General features: G+C 39.8%; 1 protein-coding gene across 1 annotated transcript in view; it reads right to left on the bottom strand.

Annotated features, from left to right (window-relative positions):
* The window catches only part of RORB (RAR related orphan receptor B), a 44,714-nt gene that overhangs the window by 19,025 nt on the left and 8,300 nt on the right, over window positions 1–17,389 (bottom strand). The window contains exons 3-4 of the mRNA XM_062599796.1: window positions 13,183–13,324; window positions 9,620–10,021 (exon numbers count right to left, since the gene is read on the bottom strand). Coding sequence (XP_062455780.1) covers window positions 9,620–10,021; window positions 13,183–13,324 — 544 coding nt within the window. The remainder of the gene's footprint in view (window positions 1–9,619; window positions 10,022–13,182; window positions 13,325–17,389) is intronic.

Raw genomic sequence — 17,389 nt, 5'->3', positions numbered from 1 at the left:
TACACTGCAACTGAATGATGCCCTAAAACAGAGGAACCCAGAGGATGGACCCAGTTCTATGCAGAATTCTGTTAAATCCTAGTGGGTCTTTATGAATGCTTAAAGGTCTCTACTTAATAATAGTTTTCCTAGGTCTCAGCCAATTTAGTAAAAAAGGTATATTTTGTACTAATTAGAAATCATTTAGCTGGCAGCAAAAGTACAAACCAAGGCAATAGTTAGAAATTATGGGACATAGACTCTACAGGCACCATACAATTATCACAAATTCATTGAGATAAACTGCTTCCTAGTTTCTTCCAGCATAGTTTACACAAAGAGATTTTTATATTAAAATTCAGCCTATTCTGAAATAAGAACATAGCTTCATTTATTACGATTCAGTAAACATTAGAGTGGACATTGTTTACTGTGAGACTAAGAAAAATGGATGAGATAACTGAAATATTTTGGGTTTTAAACTACATCAAAGAGTTTGCCTTGTCATAGAATTTAAATGCTAAGAGTAATGTCAGGCACCCCACATGTAAAGTATCAAAGATTTGATATATGGGAGAGGTTAGGTATACATCCTAGCACTTCTCTCACTGTCACAAGCTTATATTTACTTTTTAATAAAGATTTAATGCAAGCTAGGAATAAAATGTTTTAAAAAGCAATGGGAAAACATTCCAAAATAGTTCTATTTTCCCACAGCGCAGTGACTAAGTCAGATTAAAGTGCTGCCAGAGTATAGAATGAGAAAGTGAAACAATTTGGTTATCATTAGCAACCTCAGTGATTTCACTGATCAAGAGAAAAGATATCCATGCCGTAAAAAAGGAATGCAAGACAGTGCTCTGTGCTTTAGTATCTGGCTTTAACTATTCAAATTTATATGCAACTTTCATCCCTGCAAGACTACTGCACTTTAAAACTGTTTTCTGATGTTCAGCTTCAGTATTTCTTGTCTGAATTTCAGCCCCATATGTCTCATTGCATTGATTTTTTCCACTAAATATATGCACTGTTTCCCCTACCTCTTGTGTGTTTCACTCCAACTTTTCCTCATATCTTTCTACTCTTGTACAAAAGAACGATTGCTGTTCTTTGAAATGAAGTATCAAAAATGAATGGGCCGTCTAAAGAAAGACATCGTTACCCATAGAGCTGTTAACAGCACCATAAACTGCATAATACATGGAATTACATTATTCTCAGCTGTAGAATGGAAAGTAGTGAAATGCATGGGATGCATGGTGAGATTTACCAAACTAAACAGAAGGCATAAGGTCTGCGAAAGTGAACTGAGGTCTTGCAAAGTCGAAATTGTGATGTATGCATTCTGGGAAAGAACAATCGTAAAATCATGCTTTTGGAGGCTTCCTCACGCCTCAGTGTTACGGGAAGACCAGACGATGTGGTACAGAATGACAGAGGAATACAATATGAACCCCAGACTCAGCTGTAAAAAATCCAAATCCAGTTGGATTGAATTTGAGTTTTCAAATTGTTGTTGCTGATCACCCAGAAGCAACATACAAAAACACTGAGGAAAGCAAGCACTGACACCGTGACAGAGAGTTATTCAGGCTGGGGAGCAAGCACGAAGAAAATCAGGCTGCAATAGCGACATATCACTGCTAACTCCACACCCGCTATTTTTGCAGGTAGCACGCCACCTCTCAGTTTTACAGCGATTCCTGAGAAAACGCCGCTTCCCCACCGCTCCGCCCTCTCGATTCCCGTCGGTGGTGCCGCAGTTGCCTCCTTGCAGGACGTGCATGAGACACAGCCTGGCCAGACGCCCTCCTCCGCACACCCCAGACCCTCCACCTTGGGGCACCTGCTCCAACCTTCTCCTTTTGGGGGTTTCTCATGAAGGGGCAGGTACCGTTTCTTCTCCTGCTGACAGTGCTGCGGTATCACAGCGCGTCAGCTGAACGGTTATTCCCACAACTGCCAGCAAAAAACCATCTCAGGGCTCATCACACTGCTCGCTTTGCATTGATCTGTTTGTGTTATTTATAAGCTGACAATATTCATAGCACTGCACTGTTCCTGAGAAGATATCGTGATGTATGGTAATATATGGGATATGTGATATGGTACTTTACATATTTTGACTGCTACAAATGGTTGCTTTCTAACTGCTTTCTGGATTCTCAATGGAATGAACACTTTTTGTCAAGTTTGGTTATGTAAGGACATATTCATATTTTTGAGAAAAAGGAGGAATTTTATGTACTTGCTTTAATGGATTAAAAAATGTACCCACTCTAGAGAAATATATTATCATGCTTCAGAAATATAAGCTACAGATTATGTTGTTTTTAATATTGTTTAACTTCTCTTTTTAATTCTTTTGGAAAACAGGCTGAAAAGTCAAACAGTACAAAAGATCACAGAAATGTCCCTTATCTGTTTTATCCATGCTCAATTTCAGTTAAAAGATGACATCGATTTTATTAATTTAAATACTTAATCCAGCTGCTTGTTTTGTTCAAATATTCATAACCACAGTTTGGACAGGATGCCACGGCCTAGGTTGCTGCAGAAAAACATATTTTCAGTGGCAAATTTCTGCTCCCCAAAACATGCATCTTTTACACCAAAATTAAAAAAACCTTTTCCTGACTGCGAGTCTGACTGTATTCCTACTTGCAACACTTAACCCCACAATAAACATAAAGGGCAATATTTAAAATGGCATTTTCAGCAATGTCCACAGTGCATAGTTTGCAGCATGATCAAACTCCAATTAGGAACACTGCCAATGGTTGTCACTGGTAACATTATTGTGGCTTTATTCGTTGGCCTGCATTTGACATATGAATTGACTTAATTGAAAGAGAAGTCTCTTTCCTTTCAGGAATTTCAAAAAAAGCTTTAGAATTTGCAGGAAAACTGAGTCTAAGCTATACTTTTAGGCTATACACTGCATTTTCAAATTGCTTCAATTAATTACTGGATTGCATACATTTGAACTAGGTTTAGTTAAAAAGGTGCATTGTATTCTGCTTATTGAACTGCCGTAATTTGTGCTAAGTGTACTTGAGGAGGACTGCCAGAACCCAACATGAGTCTGATCCAAAGCCCACCGCAGTTAGTGGGAGGCAGTGGGTGCTCAGTGATCTGAAAATCACAGGGTGAAAAATCTAGTGCTTAAATATAGTACCTTCTAGAAAACATTTTTTTATTTTTTAAGTCTTCACCAAAAGTTATAACATAGTCTGCGCCCTCCCTAAGTCTTCTTAAGTCAGCAAGTGCTAAAATATGCACTTAGTAAAGTATAACAACATAATCAGTTATTTATGAACATTTTGATCCTTTAAGCTATTGGGCCCTGTAATATAAACTCAGTAAAGCCATTATGTAAATTTGTAATTAGGCTGGTTTTGATCTGTAAATTTTCATTTGTAAATATGTAAATTTACAAATAGAGAAAGATTACTAATTTGGAGGAGAGGAAAAGAGAAAACTATAAAATATTACAAGCTTCCAAAAATTACATTTCTTCAACATTACTACTAAATTATATCACAATCTTAGAAGGTAAAGAGAACATTTATTTCTAAATAAGTGACTTACTTAAAAAAATCAAAGTCTACACTTACTAAGAAACCCTGTTCACTTCAGCATCAGTTCAGCTAGAATGCTTCAGCATCACAGTGCTCTAATTTATTCCTCCACTTTTATGTCCATTTTTGATGATGTTGAAATATTTTCTAACTAAGGAAAGCCGTCAAATTGGTTTTAGAGCTTGCCGTTCTCTGCTCTCTTCTTGAGTGTTTGAAAAGGGAAAGCATTAATTAATTAGTTAAAATAATCAGCAGAAGGGAGTCTAAGTTATGTCAGATGAATGAGCTCAGAACTGAAATATTAATGTATTTTGATTGTCACCTTTAACTAGGTAATGATGGTAAGAAATACGTCCTAAGGGTATCTGCATGTAAATACACATTACACATATTTTAACTGCTCACTAGATGGCAACATTGCTCCACTGAAATATAGTTATAAGGCTTCTGCTTTAACTGCATACACCGAACTGCAAAATTTGACTCTCACCTTTGTACGATGGATACAAAAACATCGCTCAGGAAAAGAAAAGAGATAAAGAAACGTGATTACACCAGACATCACAGAGCCATCAGTTCTGCTTTCCTGTGTGGTGCACCACAGCCTTGGAAGAAGTTGCACGAAAAAGGGAACATCAACACTGCAGCTGTTACTGTCACTTCAGGTATGGAATTTAACTTAGAGAGAGGTTCACTGGATTTTGGGTCCGCTGGTCCCCGCAATACCCCCTCACGTAGCATCTGAATGATCAGTGCTCGTTCAGTAAGATGTCTACTAACACTGGTTTTGGCACAGTGAACAAAGCCTGGAGAGCTGGAGAAAGGAGTTACAGAAAAAAGAAAATACATGTACCAGCTTGGAGAAGCGCTTTTGTAAGCTGCATCAGCATGGCACAGCATCCTTTCCAGGAGACCCATGTGAGGCTGGTGGGTACTGCACGCACGAAGTACAGTGCGGTGGGTATCCCTGAACAGGACAGGCAGGGAGGAACAGGCTCAATTCTGTAAAGTTAATGGAAATTTCTACAGAAAGGGGAAAGGTGAGAGGCTGGCTTTCAAATATATCCTCAGCAGCAGAGATGAGAGCGTTTGCTGGTGAAGACCTCCTTCCAGGTTGGGATACTGAATGAGGTCACTGCTGAGCTCCAGCTTCTATGCTAGTGCAGCAAGGAAAATAAGCAAATAACTTTACAGTACATAAAGCTGTTCACTGGAGGACCTGAGATGGATGTATGAACTGAACTAAATTAAAGATTACATGTGCGCTGGAGGTTATTTGCAGTTTCCAAGAGGGCTTTTCTTTTGCATAGCTATCCTAAGCTGGCCTTTAAAACATTTTGCAGGCTTTGCTTCACTGTCATATTCCAGGTAGAGGCAAGAGGGCTGTTTCACAGAGGATTTGGTGAGTAGGATAGGTGACTTCTTCTCCAGACTTCACCACAGGGCTGCCCTGTGTGCCCTGAGATACATGCAGCAGGACAGGGCCAGAGGGGGCTGGGGAAAGGTGAGATAAACTTTTCTATTTAATTTTCAGTTTTGGTAAAAGCTTTTAGGAACGCCAATGGGTGCCTCTCCCTTTGAATAGTGCTGATATTGAAGAAATGTCATGTAAATATACATAGACATCATTTTTTTTTCCTGTAACTACAGGAGCTTTGGCTACCCGACCTTGTACTCTCTCCTGGTACCTTATCGACTGTCTAAATATACACAGACATAGGGCGCTCGTCAGTTTGACCTGGAGTGAACCCTGAACCAATCTGTTTTCCCCACAACAGCCTGCACTAATATTTTTTTCTCATCTTTACAAAATCATAAGCTGGTATCTCAGCTATAGCTGGTTCAGGGAAACCTTTCCATTAACTCCCATAGACAGGGAACTGAGCCACACGTTGTGTGAGAGAAGTAGGATGCTTAGTTCAGTGACAGAAAATGCTATGCACATACATTGAAACAAGATGGTATTTAATTTGACAAAACTCTAAAAATAAGCCTTTAATACCCACTAATTTAAAAGCAAGCATGGGATCAAGCATTACTGTCCTTCCGTGGGGCAGCCAGGGTCAGGAAGCAGAAATCCCTTTTACCCCAAAGCATTACCATGTGCTGGGTGACCTCTGCAGTTCTCTCTGAGAGGAAAAAGCCACGCACGGAAGGACCACATATTCATGCCTTCAAAACCAAGGGCAGATGTTATTCCATGATCTGAGCTGCTGCAGCAGCATCAGGAAATTTCTGCCTTCCCCAGTGGGCAGCCTGCTCCTCAGCCAGGGAGAAACCTGACCCTGCTCAGGCACCGTGAGGAATCCGCCTCCCTCTGGTTGAGGCGAGAAATTTGCTTCTGTATCCAGAAAACTGGTTTTTCCTTATGCTTAGCCTTTTTTCCATATGTGACTGACAACCTATTCTGTTTTTTGTTGGCTAACGTGCAGTTGTCCCTGGAATATCCAACCTATAAGGAGGAATATACCGGCTCTAAACACATGTGAGGGAGCCCTACGTAACTTAAAATTGTTAGTACCTACACCTATTTTCTCATACAGTATTTAGAGATGCCAGTAAGCATGCAGTACAGGAAAAACTATATTTTGCCTGCAGTGCCATTCTAGTATCATGCACTGAAACATCTACTGTGTAAAAGTTTTGAATTTCAAAGCTGTTAAAAGGAGCATTCATTTCCACTGCTAAGTCCAATGCAGATGAAGTTACATTGAAGAAAAAGGTAATTTTTACATTTAAATTAAGGGAATATAGCTGTTAAAGATCTAAGTATGCCTGACCAATTTAATTACTTTTTGGGGGAATTAGAAAATTAACATGTGCAGAAAAGAGCACAAATGATGTGTAAATTATTTGGTAGCGTATCTTAGAAAATATTGCATGTATAATTAAATCAAACTGATTGTTTGGATTTTTGAGAGAATCTTACTATTGGATAGCATGCAGAAACTAAGTACTAAAGTAATTTATGCAATTGCAGCAAGTTGTTTAGTCAGGTGCAGCAGGGGCCGTTGTTAGGACTTATTTTACAAGCATTTAACATTTTCATTAATAATACGGAAGAGAGGGTTCACAGCATATTAATTAAATGAGCAGATAACTGTTAATTGAGAGAAGTCACAAACATCAATGAGGACTGAGACATAAAGTAACAGAACCAAAAAGTATGAAAGAGATAATGAGATTCAATCTTGAAAAAGTACAATTAGAGTTACCTCAATAAAGCTAGCCCTAAGAAGGAGAAATGCAAGTGAGAAACAACCAAAGCAATAACACTGAAAGAGTAAGTGGTGAATTGGACATTGGTTGGCAAATAAAGCAGAAGCCACAGAGACTGCTTTGATTCTGTCCTGCCTGCAGAGAAACCATCATGTCTTGGAAAGGCTTATAACAACTTTTAGGAGCTCAGAGGTGGAAGGAATTTGAAGCATACATTTATAGGGAACAAAATTAAGAGGGAAACATTCAATCAAAACAGGTAAGTGGCAAGTTAGGTGGTGCTTAAAAAATGCAACTATTTGAAGAATATAAACATTAAGGAAAAACAAAGACTTGATCTCTCCCAGATCTTGATATCTGCTAGAAAGTCTCCAGTGTGGAAGAGAAATAGCACGACTTGGAATACTTAAAACAATGACTCAGTTCACCACTAGATGAGACAGTATAAAGAAATTTTTATCTAGGCATAAGAACGGATGCAGTATAGATTTCCACCTTCTCTAGTCTCTACAGGTTTCACCTATGAGTTAAAGCAGTTAACTTCTACTTAACATGAGTTGAATGTATTCCTAAATCTCACTGGAGTGAGTATGACGCAATGATACAGTAAAATTTAAGCACATTGTAATATGAAATCAATGCATACAAGAGCTTTTGAGTTTTCCTATTTTGACTTAGAGACCACAGTTTTACAGAAGCTCTAACAATCCTGTGCAGAATTAAAAGGCTGTTTGTTTTTAAATACTGGAAATACCATTCAGCTGTGCACTAATCCCAGTATTTTATGGTACTTCTCATCTATCTTTTTCAGTTATGTCAGTCAATCTGTTATACTACCTTATCTCTCACTAACAGCCTTACCTCTCTGCTGCGGGTGTCATAAATGACATAGGATTTTGGGTAAAATCCGAGCAATTTAGGAGCCCAGTTCCAATTTCCAAAGGAATGTGATAAAAGTTCAAGCCTGCCCTAAAGCTTGAACTGATTATGGAATCAAAAGATCCCATTGACTTCCGTGGGATCCTTTGGCTCATAAAGCTATAGTCTCATGGCTACATTCTCACTGTTGGGTTCACTTCTGTAACAGCATAAACCGGAATTCACAGATCGTCCGAACTATCATATTTCCAGGTGCCTTCTCTGACTGTCTCTGGGAACATTTCCATTTGGCTGCAGGATGCAGTAGGAAAACAGCTTTCAGGCCAGCTTCAGGCCTTTTTCATAGAAGCATGGGTAATGACCTATGTGGAAACTCCAGCAACTAACAGCTGAGAAAGGGGTAATTGTCTCTGTTTGTAGCTATTTAAATTGTCTCTCAGCAGTTTTTGAGTACTAAACACACTATTCCAGGACTGAGGTTTGTGCAAGCCATGTGTGAGTGACGGTACCAGTCACCTAGGGGGGTGGCAGTCACCTAGAGGGAAGGTAAAAATGTTCCTTACTAACCTCTTGCACTGCAACATGGTGGGTGTACGAGATCACTGGATAGTAGCCCAGGCCAAACATGCCCAGTAACCATCCCCCCCAGAGCAAAGTTGCCGAAAAGCCTAATTTTCTCCTGTGCTACTGTAAATACATTGTGCAATTTGTTACAACCTTCCTGCACATGAGCGTGCATGAGAACAAGCATGCACCTAGCTGCACTTTCAGTTCTTATCGGATGTTAACTACTACTACACCCACCCTTTCTGTAATACCCATTGAGAATATTTGTAGCATTATTATTCCCAGTCCACACATCTCCAGCCAGGGCTCTCAGATGGCCTAGGTGCACATGTGCATTTAAAATTCTTGGCCTCTTCTTTTTTTTTTTTTGTACACAAGGCAGTAAAGCCAGACCAGACCTTTAGAGTTTGTTTGTAATGTGACGTTAATTCATTTGTTATGGATGCTGTTGAACAGCATCTTTTTTTTACCTTCTTCTTCTTCTTTCTTTTTAATTAAATCCAATTAAAGAAGTATTCCCCTTTAGTTATATGCTCAACCACAACTGACTCAGCGTTCATCACTTGCTGAGATGGGAAGTACCTAATTAAGATGCCAACCTTCTTTCATGTTATTTCTTTACAGCAGAAAGCTCCACTTCCAGTTGGGTTGGAGGAGTAGGACTAGAGCCATTAGCTGAACAAAAATCTTCCCTAGGGAATGATCTCTAACTGGCCTTTCAAACTCTCACATCTCACAGAGAGGTCTCTTTGCTGCTTTTCAAGGAAGAAATCACAGGACAGACGCCTGAGACGCTTCTCCAGGCATTCAAGGTATCCAGCAGGGCTACATGACTATGTTCACCTCAACCCTGTTTGTATGTCTCATGAGATCAGCGAACTTTGAATGCACACTCAGCACAGCACAGCACACCACATGATGCTTTCTGACAATAAATTCCCCAGAATGAGCTGCCAGTGGGATTTGGGGTTTTGACAAGAATATGGCTGGCTGAAGAGATCATTTATCCATCCTAGTAATGAGCTCATTTGAAACAATCTCTCTACTGCTAATTATCACTTGGTTCTGATTAATTCATCACCTGCTTTGGTGCTCCCCTTTCATAAAAAACACATGAAGTGCTGAGTTTAAGAAATTGAGTAACTTGCAGATTTTAGTTAAAAAAATCTCAGAAAAGCTAGCGTCATCTCTGAATTGCATCTACATTATATTAATCACTGCCATGCTGACTTTCTTTCCTTTAGTTCCTCTGTGCATGGAGGTACACATACGTATCTATGTGCACATATAATTACTGTACTCTGGCATTTAATAGAGATGGTAGAGTCATCTAATTTATATATACTCATTACGAGCCGTAAATTGAACACCAGAGGAATTCGGGATGTCCTTACCTATTTCAGTCATGGATATCCCCGGAGCTAATTGCCCGTTGTTGAAAGAGCTATAGGTAAACAAGTTTGGTACAGAAGTGAGGTCATAGATAGGTTCCTGCTTTATCTGCTTGATGCCAGTCATGTCTAACCCAGACTGATCTGGGGAAGGCTGGGCAGAATCCACGTTATAATAACCCTCAGACTTCGGCAGGTCGATGACGTGCCCGTTGGAGTAAGTGCCGCCGGTTTCGTTATTCAGGTTGCTCAAGCCGTTGCTGATGCTGTTGCTGTAAACCCTGGCGAGGGCTTCAGCCTCGCCGCTCTGCTGCTGCCGCTGCTCCTGCAGTCGCTGCTGGTGCTTCTGCACTTCAGCATACAGGCTATCCCTCTGCTTTTTGGACATTCTTCCAAATTTCACAGCTGAAAGGCAAAACGCAAAGCAAACCATTGTTCTCTCCTGTTTTTTCTCTCTTAATTCCCCACACTCCCATTGTTTTTCTGATATTTACTTTTAACATCACTTTTGCTGAAGAAATTTATCTTATTCTGTGGAAATGAGAGAGGATAAATAGCTTTACAATGTTCTCATCTCACAAATGTAAAGATACAGAGTGCTCGGATTTACCAGGTGACAGCAGCAGCTCCTTTTTGGCAGGAAGGGCCTCAGTCAAGTAACTCACTCCTGACTGTGAATATTAAAAAGACCCTGCATCTTTTCTCTTGTCTCTGTGTTCACTGAGGAACAACCCAGAGCTATATGAAATGTACAGTCTTCAGATTTATAACCCATGTGATTTATTAACTTTTCACAAACCTTTAAACTGTGCACTAACAGGATTAGTACTCTGCATGAAAACAAGCCCTAAAGCCTTATTATCACATCCTTTCAATGAGGTGCTATCTTCACACTTTTTTCTTTCTTCTCTTCTTTTTTTTTTTTTCTTTTAACATTACAGGTTAGAGTTAGAACCCGGAGGAAAATAACAGATGTGAAGGTAAACAACAAAAATTAATGTCAGCTTTCCCACAGAGGCAAGACTCAGGGATTTACACAATCAATTTACATAATTTCCATGCACAAAATCTATGTATTCCCTCTGATGGGAAAGGGAGGAAAGCATTAGAGTACAAACCCTACTTCCCAGGAACAGGGTTCATTATATCAACACAGAAATTTTCAAAAACAACAGGTTAACTGCTGTAGAACTATGAGGAGTGAATCTGCAGCCTCAATACACAGTGTATCACACCTGATTATCTTTTTCTCCCCGATGTGTCTTTAAATTCTGGCTTTTATTGGACTAGACCTTGGAATCTCAGAGGAGAGATAGCTTATCATGCTCTATAACAAGTGAGATCCATCCTTCAGTTAAGGATATATCTAGAAGAGCGTATCAGAGCACAGGTAACAGGACCTTCTCTTTGCAATAGAGTTACAAAATGAACAGGAAACACTTATTTTCATATACAAAAATGAGCGTTTTCCAATGCTGAACATTTCTAGTCAATTTTTAAATGCAGAGCAATTCAGAATCATCAGAAATAGTAGCACAAGGCGGGCTGGGTTCTCATTTTTGCTAGCCCATTGCTCACCTATGACCCTCCAAAAGAGTCCAAGCTGTACATGTGGATGGACATGCAACTCTTCTATCAGGGAAGAGAACAGAAAAGGAAGAAAATATATCAAAAGAGAGTGTAAAACCATCAAGGAGAATGGCTGCCCCTTCAATTTGTTTGCACAGCTTTACTGTAAGAACTCATTTCTCTTGCTATCAACCTCAACTTGCTGTTCCCTTCACACAGGCTGCAAACTACCTCAAGCAAATACATAGGCTACCTCTGGAATCTGTCCTCAATGCATTTCACACTCTTACGGACAGTATACAACGACTTTCTTTTGAAAAATGCAACTGCATATTTTCTTTAATTTTAGGGCCTCAGTAATAAAAACAAACACCCACTGTTTATTCTCATTATATATTCATTAATTGGATTCTCCAGCTGCTGTCAATTAGCATCCTGCCTCCACATGATAAAAATGAATCTGTTATATGGCTGAGAGGCAAAATTCACATTCAATTTCTCTGTTAAAAAAAAAACATAAAGGCTATTTTAAACTTGTGAGGGCCCTCAATATTGTTAAGTATAAACGCCCTCACAAAAACAACGAGAGAAGAAGGTGATGCTGTCAGAAGAATCACTCTTTGTCTGCAGGCAGCAGTCCCTGAATTACAGGTTCAGAAGACAGTGCTGTCAGTCACATAAAAATGTTCCTGTGATACCTCAAATCCTTGGGAGACATTACTTCTAGGGAGAAAGCTGATGAATTACTGGAATTTTACTACTTTAATCTCCTTTGGGCAGCAGCAGGAGCTAAGGCACCAGGTATGCTGCAAGATAGGACCAAAATGAGTTTGTGAATTAAAGGCCAGACTGCAATACCCCTCCCAGACTGAACAGATCTAGCAAGGTGTTTCAAAGAAATATAGGACATACTGAGGTGGGAAAAGACCTATTAGAAGGCAAATTTAAAACAAGTTTACAAACTGTGAACGATCTAAAGAGAAAATCTTCAAAGTGCTTTTTATGTAACTTCTCCCTCCATGAACATTCATTTCCAATGACAGATTTTGTGTATACTTTTTAAGACAGTATACTCTGCCTTAAACATAGACACAGAGTGTCACTACCAGGAAATCCAAACTAATATAACCTGCCTTCAAAAGTATGACATTTTCTTCTGCTAATGGTGAAAATTTAAACCTTGCTGTGATCTGGAAACCACCTACATTAGCAGCGATGCTTGCGGCAGGTAGGACATAGGCAGCTTTGCTCAGGCTTTGCATGTCATCTCCAAGATGCCCTGCAGACCAGATCTGGTCTGGCTCACATTCGCAGCCTGCTGGTTGCAGCTGATCACACCACAGGTTGAAAAGTGGATCCAAGCTTTCCCAGGCCCAGAGGGTCCCCTGGTTTTCTACATACCATGGAGCTCTCTTCTGAAGTTTCACATGGTATAGTTTACATTTTCAGTACTAAACTGTGCAGCTTAGACCTAGACAGCGGTAGGTGGCAAAACATAGGTGAAAAAAATGTCTCTCTTACAGTGCAAAATGTTCAGCCAAGAGCTCTGAGAAAAATCAACAAACAAGAAAAGACGATCAAGATGCGCTTTTGTTTCTAAACTGTCTATTTACTGTCACAGACCTTTGAAGATCTCAGGGAAAGGGATGCTTTCATACATCAATATTTAATGTCATTAATATGAGAGGTTGTCTAAACCGCAGTATGAATCTGTCTCTCCAGAGGTGACCCTTACGTGCTTTTGATTACAACAACGCATTTCACTTCTGACTCCTTCCATTTCAAACTCATGCTGCTCTCCATTTTGTTATTCTCCCCACTCCAGCCCATGAAAACATACTTCTTTTGTTAACTGAACAGCAAAGCTCTGCCTCACAGTATGTGGATTACTCCTTCTCCTCTCTCTCCTTCCAGCAGTCTGCAGGGAGCTTAAGCCAGGCAGCAATGAAGAAGAGTTTCAAAGGATTGAGGCGTGAAGCAGGGATCTGACTCCTTACCATCTCGAGACATTCCCAGGGCAAGACACTTCTGCAGCCGGCAGTGTTGGCAACGATTTCTGTTGGTTCTGTCAATTAAACAGTTTCTCTGCCTTGGGCAGGAGTAAGAGGCATTGTTCTGCTGACTCCGCCGAAAAAATCCCTAGGGATGAAGTGCAATAGCGAGAAAGAGAGAGAAAGAATTACCATCTACATGTATGTGCACACACATACACGCGCACACATGCACACAATCATGCAAATGACTTCAATAAACTCTTATTTAGTGCAATTTCATTTATGCTACAGTTTTGCAGATGCTCTAGCCTTGCCTTGCAGGACAAAATTAAAGAACATTCAGTACTAGCCAGGAGATTTTTTATATTATTCTGTAAGAATTATAATTATTACATTGTTAAAAGGCAAGCTATAGAGTTACAAAATACATTCCCATCCTGTAAGAATCAGTACATATCACCTAATGCTCTTCCTAACAGAGGACCAACACATCCGTGATTTTAAATAGATGACAAAAGTATTCATTCTCACTATTTTTTTCTTTAAGGAAAGAGATTGGTAAAACTAATACTGGCTATGCAGAGTGTTAGAAAGTGAAGTCTGCTGCTTAGTTTAACCCTGCAAATGTTGATCTTATCTGGCGAGACACTTTAGGAGTGAACAGTAATTCAAATTCAAGCATCCACAAAAGCACTAGGATTTAATGACTGTATCAAGTAAAGCTCAGATGCAAAGCAGAAAGAAACACCTTTAGACAGTACCATGAGAAAGTAATGACATTTTCTATGTCCATGGGATATACCATTATCCATTTTACCTATTTAAAATTTTTGTAGTTACTCTAGCTCCTGCAAGGTTTTTCTGGCCAGTTGTTGGGCAATTTGACCAAAGATCAGTGGGCTATAACTACAGTATTAACTTGTACCTAGGGGCCCCATGAGCTCTTAACTACTAGAAACAACAGCAAGAGGCAGTGTTGTGGTAGAAGTGACATGCACGCTGTCACATGCAGAGATGACAAGAGGAATGAAACTGGGGGATAAGGATGAGAGACAGAGTTTTATTTAATATTCTTTCCTTCCTGTAAAATAAAACACAGGAGGAACAGCGAGTCCAGAGAAAGGCAGAGACAGAAACAAAGAAAAGAAGTTTGTTGGCAAACTCAGCCACTTCAGAAGCAGGTGACTGCACAGTTGTGTGGTAGAAAAGATGAAGGACAGTCTAGTAACTGTAGGAAACTATAAAGAGAAAAAGGGTAGAAAGTGACATTACTGCATGGTTACACTAGTCACCAGGAGCAGAGACACAGAAGCGGTTGTGCCTTTCTAGGCTGGTTTCTAAACTGCTCCAGACTGAATCCAAAACCAAGGGCTGGTTCCATTTAGCAAGTAAAAGCTGTGTTACCTTGTAAGAGATATTAATAATAAGAGATAGAAGTTGCAAGAGCTGTGTGTTTTGGGGGAATAACAGTGGGGAAACTATTGGGCTGTGTTGTAACAGGGCTCAATTCATTCGCAAAGGGTAGCACGTGAAGGTTTGCTCAAGTCCCCGTGGACTGCATGAGGATGGCATGGGGTATCAACAGCGATGGACAGGACTAAGTGCCTTGCTAGCACTCTTGACTCTTTACTCTTGACTCATGAAGTCAAGAGTAAAGAGACTCACTTCATCCTCCCTGTTCTGGGCTTATCAGTGATTACAACATATCTAAAAATTAATTTAAGTTGCATTATATGTACTTTGAGAAACACAGGTGTCCTTTAGGGGAACAATTAGAAAAAACCTGATGGGGACTTACCTGACTCTGCTTGACCAAAACTCTCCTGAAGTTGTAGAGAAGAGCTTAATTTAAGGCTAAATGGATGCTAATTGTAGGCCATTCCTCATCTATTTGCTGAACTTTACAGTCATTTTGTTTTTTACATGAGTTCCTACTTCCAGTTTAGATTTAGGAACTACTTTGTGAATAAAGATTTTAGAGAAAAAATGAACCAAATGAAGTTAAAAAGCCCCAAATAACACTTGATCATTGACTGTGACTTATTCTATAGTGCTATTTTTCCTCCATTAATGTTGATTTCATCTCGCAAGAGCATGCTTGTTTATTCTTAGTTGTTCTTAGGAAAAATCAAGAGTTCCATTAAAATGTTAACCTACAACAAGTTTTCCAAGGTGATTTTTGTACTCTTTTGCTCCCCAATAAGATCTAAATATTTTATTACAAGGTATAGAGAATTACTTTACATCATTTTTAGGTGACCTTTGAATAATAATGGCTGTATTTTCAGAGAATAATTCCTTTTTGGGGAAGAATGAGGCAGTTCATTACTGAGGAGCAAGACTTAAAGACAGGTCTCTCCAAATGCCCAACATCGACAAGTTTCTCTGCATCTTGAACTATTCACCTTTACTCTCAGCCAGTCTGAAAAAGGAAATTGTCATGCATGTCTGAGGTACTACGCAAAGTAGTGCTACCAAACATTTTGCTGTGTGAGAGGCAGGAGGAGTAAGAAGAGGTCTCCCAGCAAAAGCAGATGCCACCAAGACACATGGGGTGGAAACTCATCTTCAGTTTCACCCTTCCAGTGCAGACGGTGGTAGAAGTATCATTTTGCTCAAGGGGCCCAGCACGTTACTCAGCGCATCCAGGCACGCAGCCCAGAACAGCAGTGGTGTTTGTGATGCCCCTTCACCACTTAACATCTGCATTTGCAGCAGCCAAAGGATTTTGTGTGCCTTGAAGTCTGTTGCACTGTCAATGCTCAGATGCTGGGTCCTGAAACATCTCAGCAGTATGGTGAGGGGCTCAACATGAGTTTGCATTTGTGGGGCTCGCATCTCCTCCTTCTTCCATGTGTGTTCTCCCTCTTAATTGGTTGAGATTTCTAGCGTGTTCAGACAAAAGGAGCCAGAAATGAGCTGTTACTAGTATGCAAGCTGAGCAAATAGTTATTTAACTGTTGGGCAGTGAGAAGCTGATTTATGCTGCCTGAGACAGCGCTTACCTTAAGAGACACCTTCGACAACTGAAATACTTCTCATTGGACCTGATGTGAAAATTGACATCTTTTTTCACAACAAGCTCACAAAACAAGATCAGACTAATTGATCTGATACTGCAAACTGGCACAAAAACAATAGGGTTAAAACTGTTGTAAGTGGAAGAGGAGCTCTTTATCTCAATAAGCAGTCTACATACAGAGCTGAGAGGTATCGTCTCCTCTCGATGCACACACGAGGGCCAGCATTAACACTAATCACATCTACGGCAGACTCTACCCCTTACTGCTCTGTGTAGGCTGGGTACAGAGACAAGAAGCTCCTTTCCTGCTTAAAGCATTTTTCTCGTGTTGTTTTTGTGCCAATTTTGAAGTATCAGATCAATTAGACTAATCGTGTTTTGTGTGATCATCATAAAAAGATGCTTATTTCCAGTCTAGCATCACAATAAGACAGTGTCACAACGAGAGATGTTTCAGTTACAATTGTTAGCATTTCCGAAAGGAGGATCCAATCTTTGACAACATATTGCTTCTCAATGCACTGGCATTAAATTAACCTCTTTCTTTCAGGGATGAGTGCATTCAAATTTTCAGATTTTTCAGATGTTTTAAAATTTTGAAAAGCATTAAGTAAATACAGGCCATTTCACCTCCAAATGTGAATCTACCCTTAAACATAACAGCCTATGTCTTTGCATAGAGAATAAATCAGAGGTGCTCCCTCTCCATCTTTGCAAGTTCACCTTCAAACTCAAAGCTGAAATACTGATGTGTAGAGCATAAAATTCTGGATTTCCATGAGTAATGAAATAATTCCTTAGATAAGCTAACCAGAGAGCCCTTTTAAAACTGTGAACTGAAGCCTTTCTTCACTTAGCTTGGGGTCTGACTTGAGCTGATTTGAGCCCATGGCTGGGCTAACATGACAAAGCGGCATGGAGGGTACATTTACCTCCAGTTCCCAGCAATTCCCCTACACTGGAGGGTAAAAAAAGGAGGGTAAAGGATCCTTTTACACTACTCATAATGTGAGGAATTTTTTCCTTTGGAGATTTGAATTTGGCTTGCGGAGAATACAAAGGGGATAAAATCCGACCAAACAGACACCTGTAAGCTTTTAAGATGCTGAACTGAGATACTGCACCAACTTTAAGTGCTGTATGGATGATATAAGAAATAAGAGCTCTGAAGTTGATTTAAGGTAGACG

The sequence above is a fragment of the Rhea pennata genome, chromosome Z (assembly GCF_028389875.1).
Source record: "Rhea pennata isolate bPtePen1 chromosome Z, bPtePen1.pri, whole genome shotgun sequence".
NCBI lineage: Eukaryota > Metazoa > Chordata > Aves > Rheiformes > Rheidae > Rhea > Rhea pennata.
This window is presented reverse-complemented; position numbering and strand designations above follow the sequence as displayed.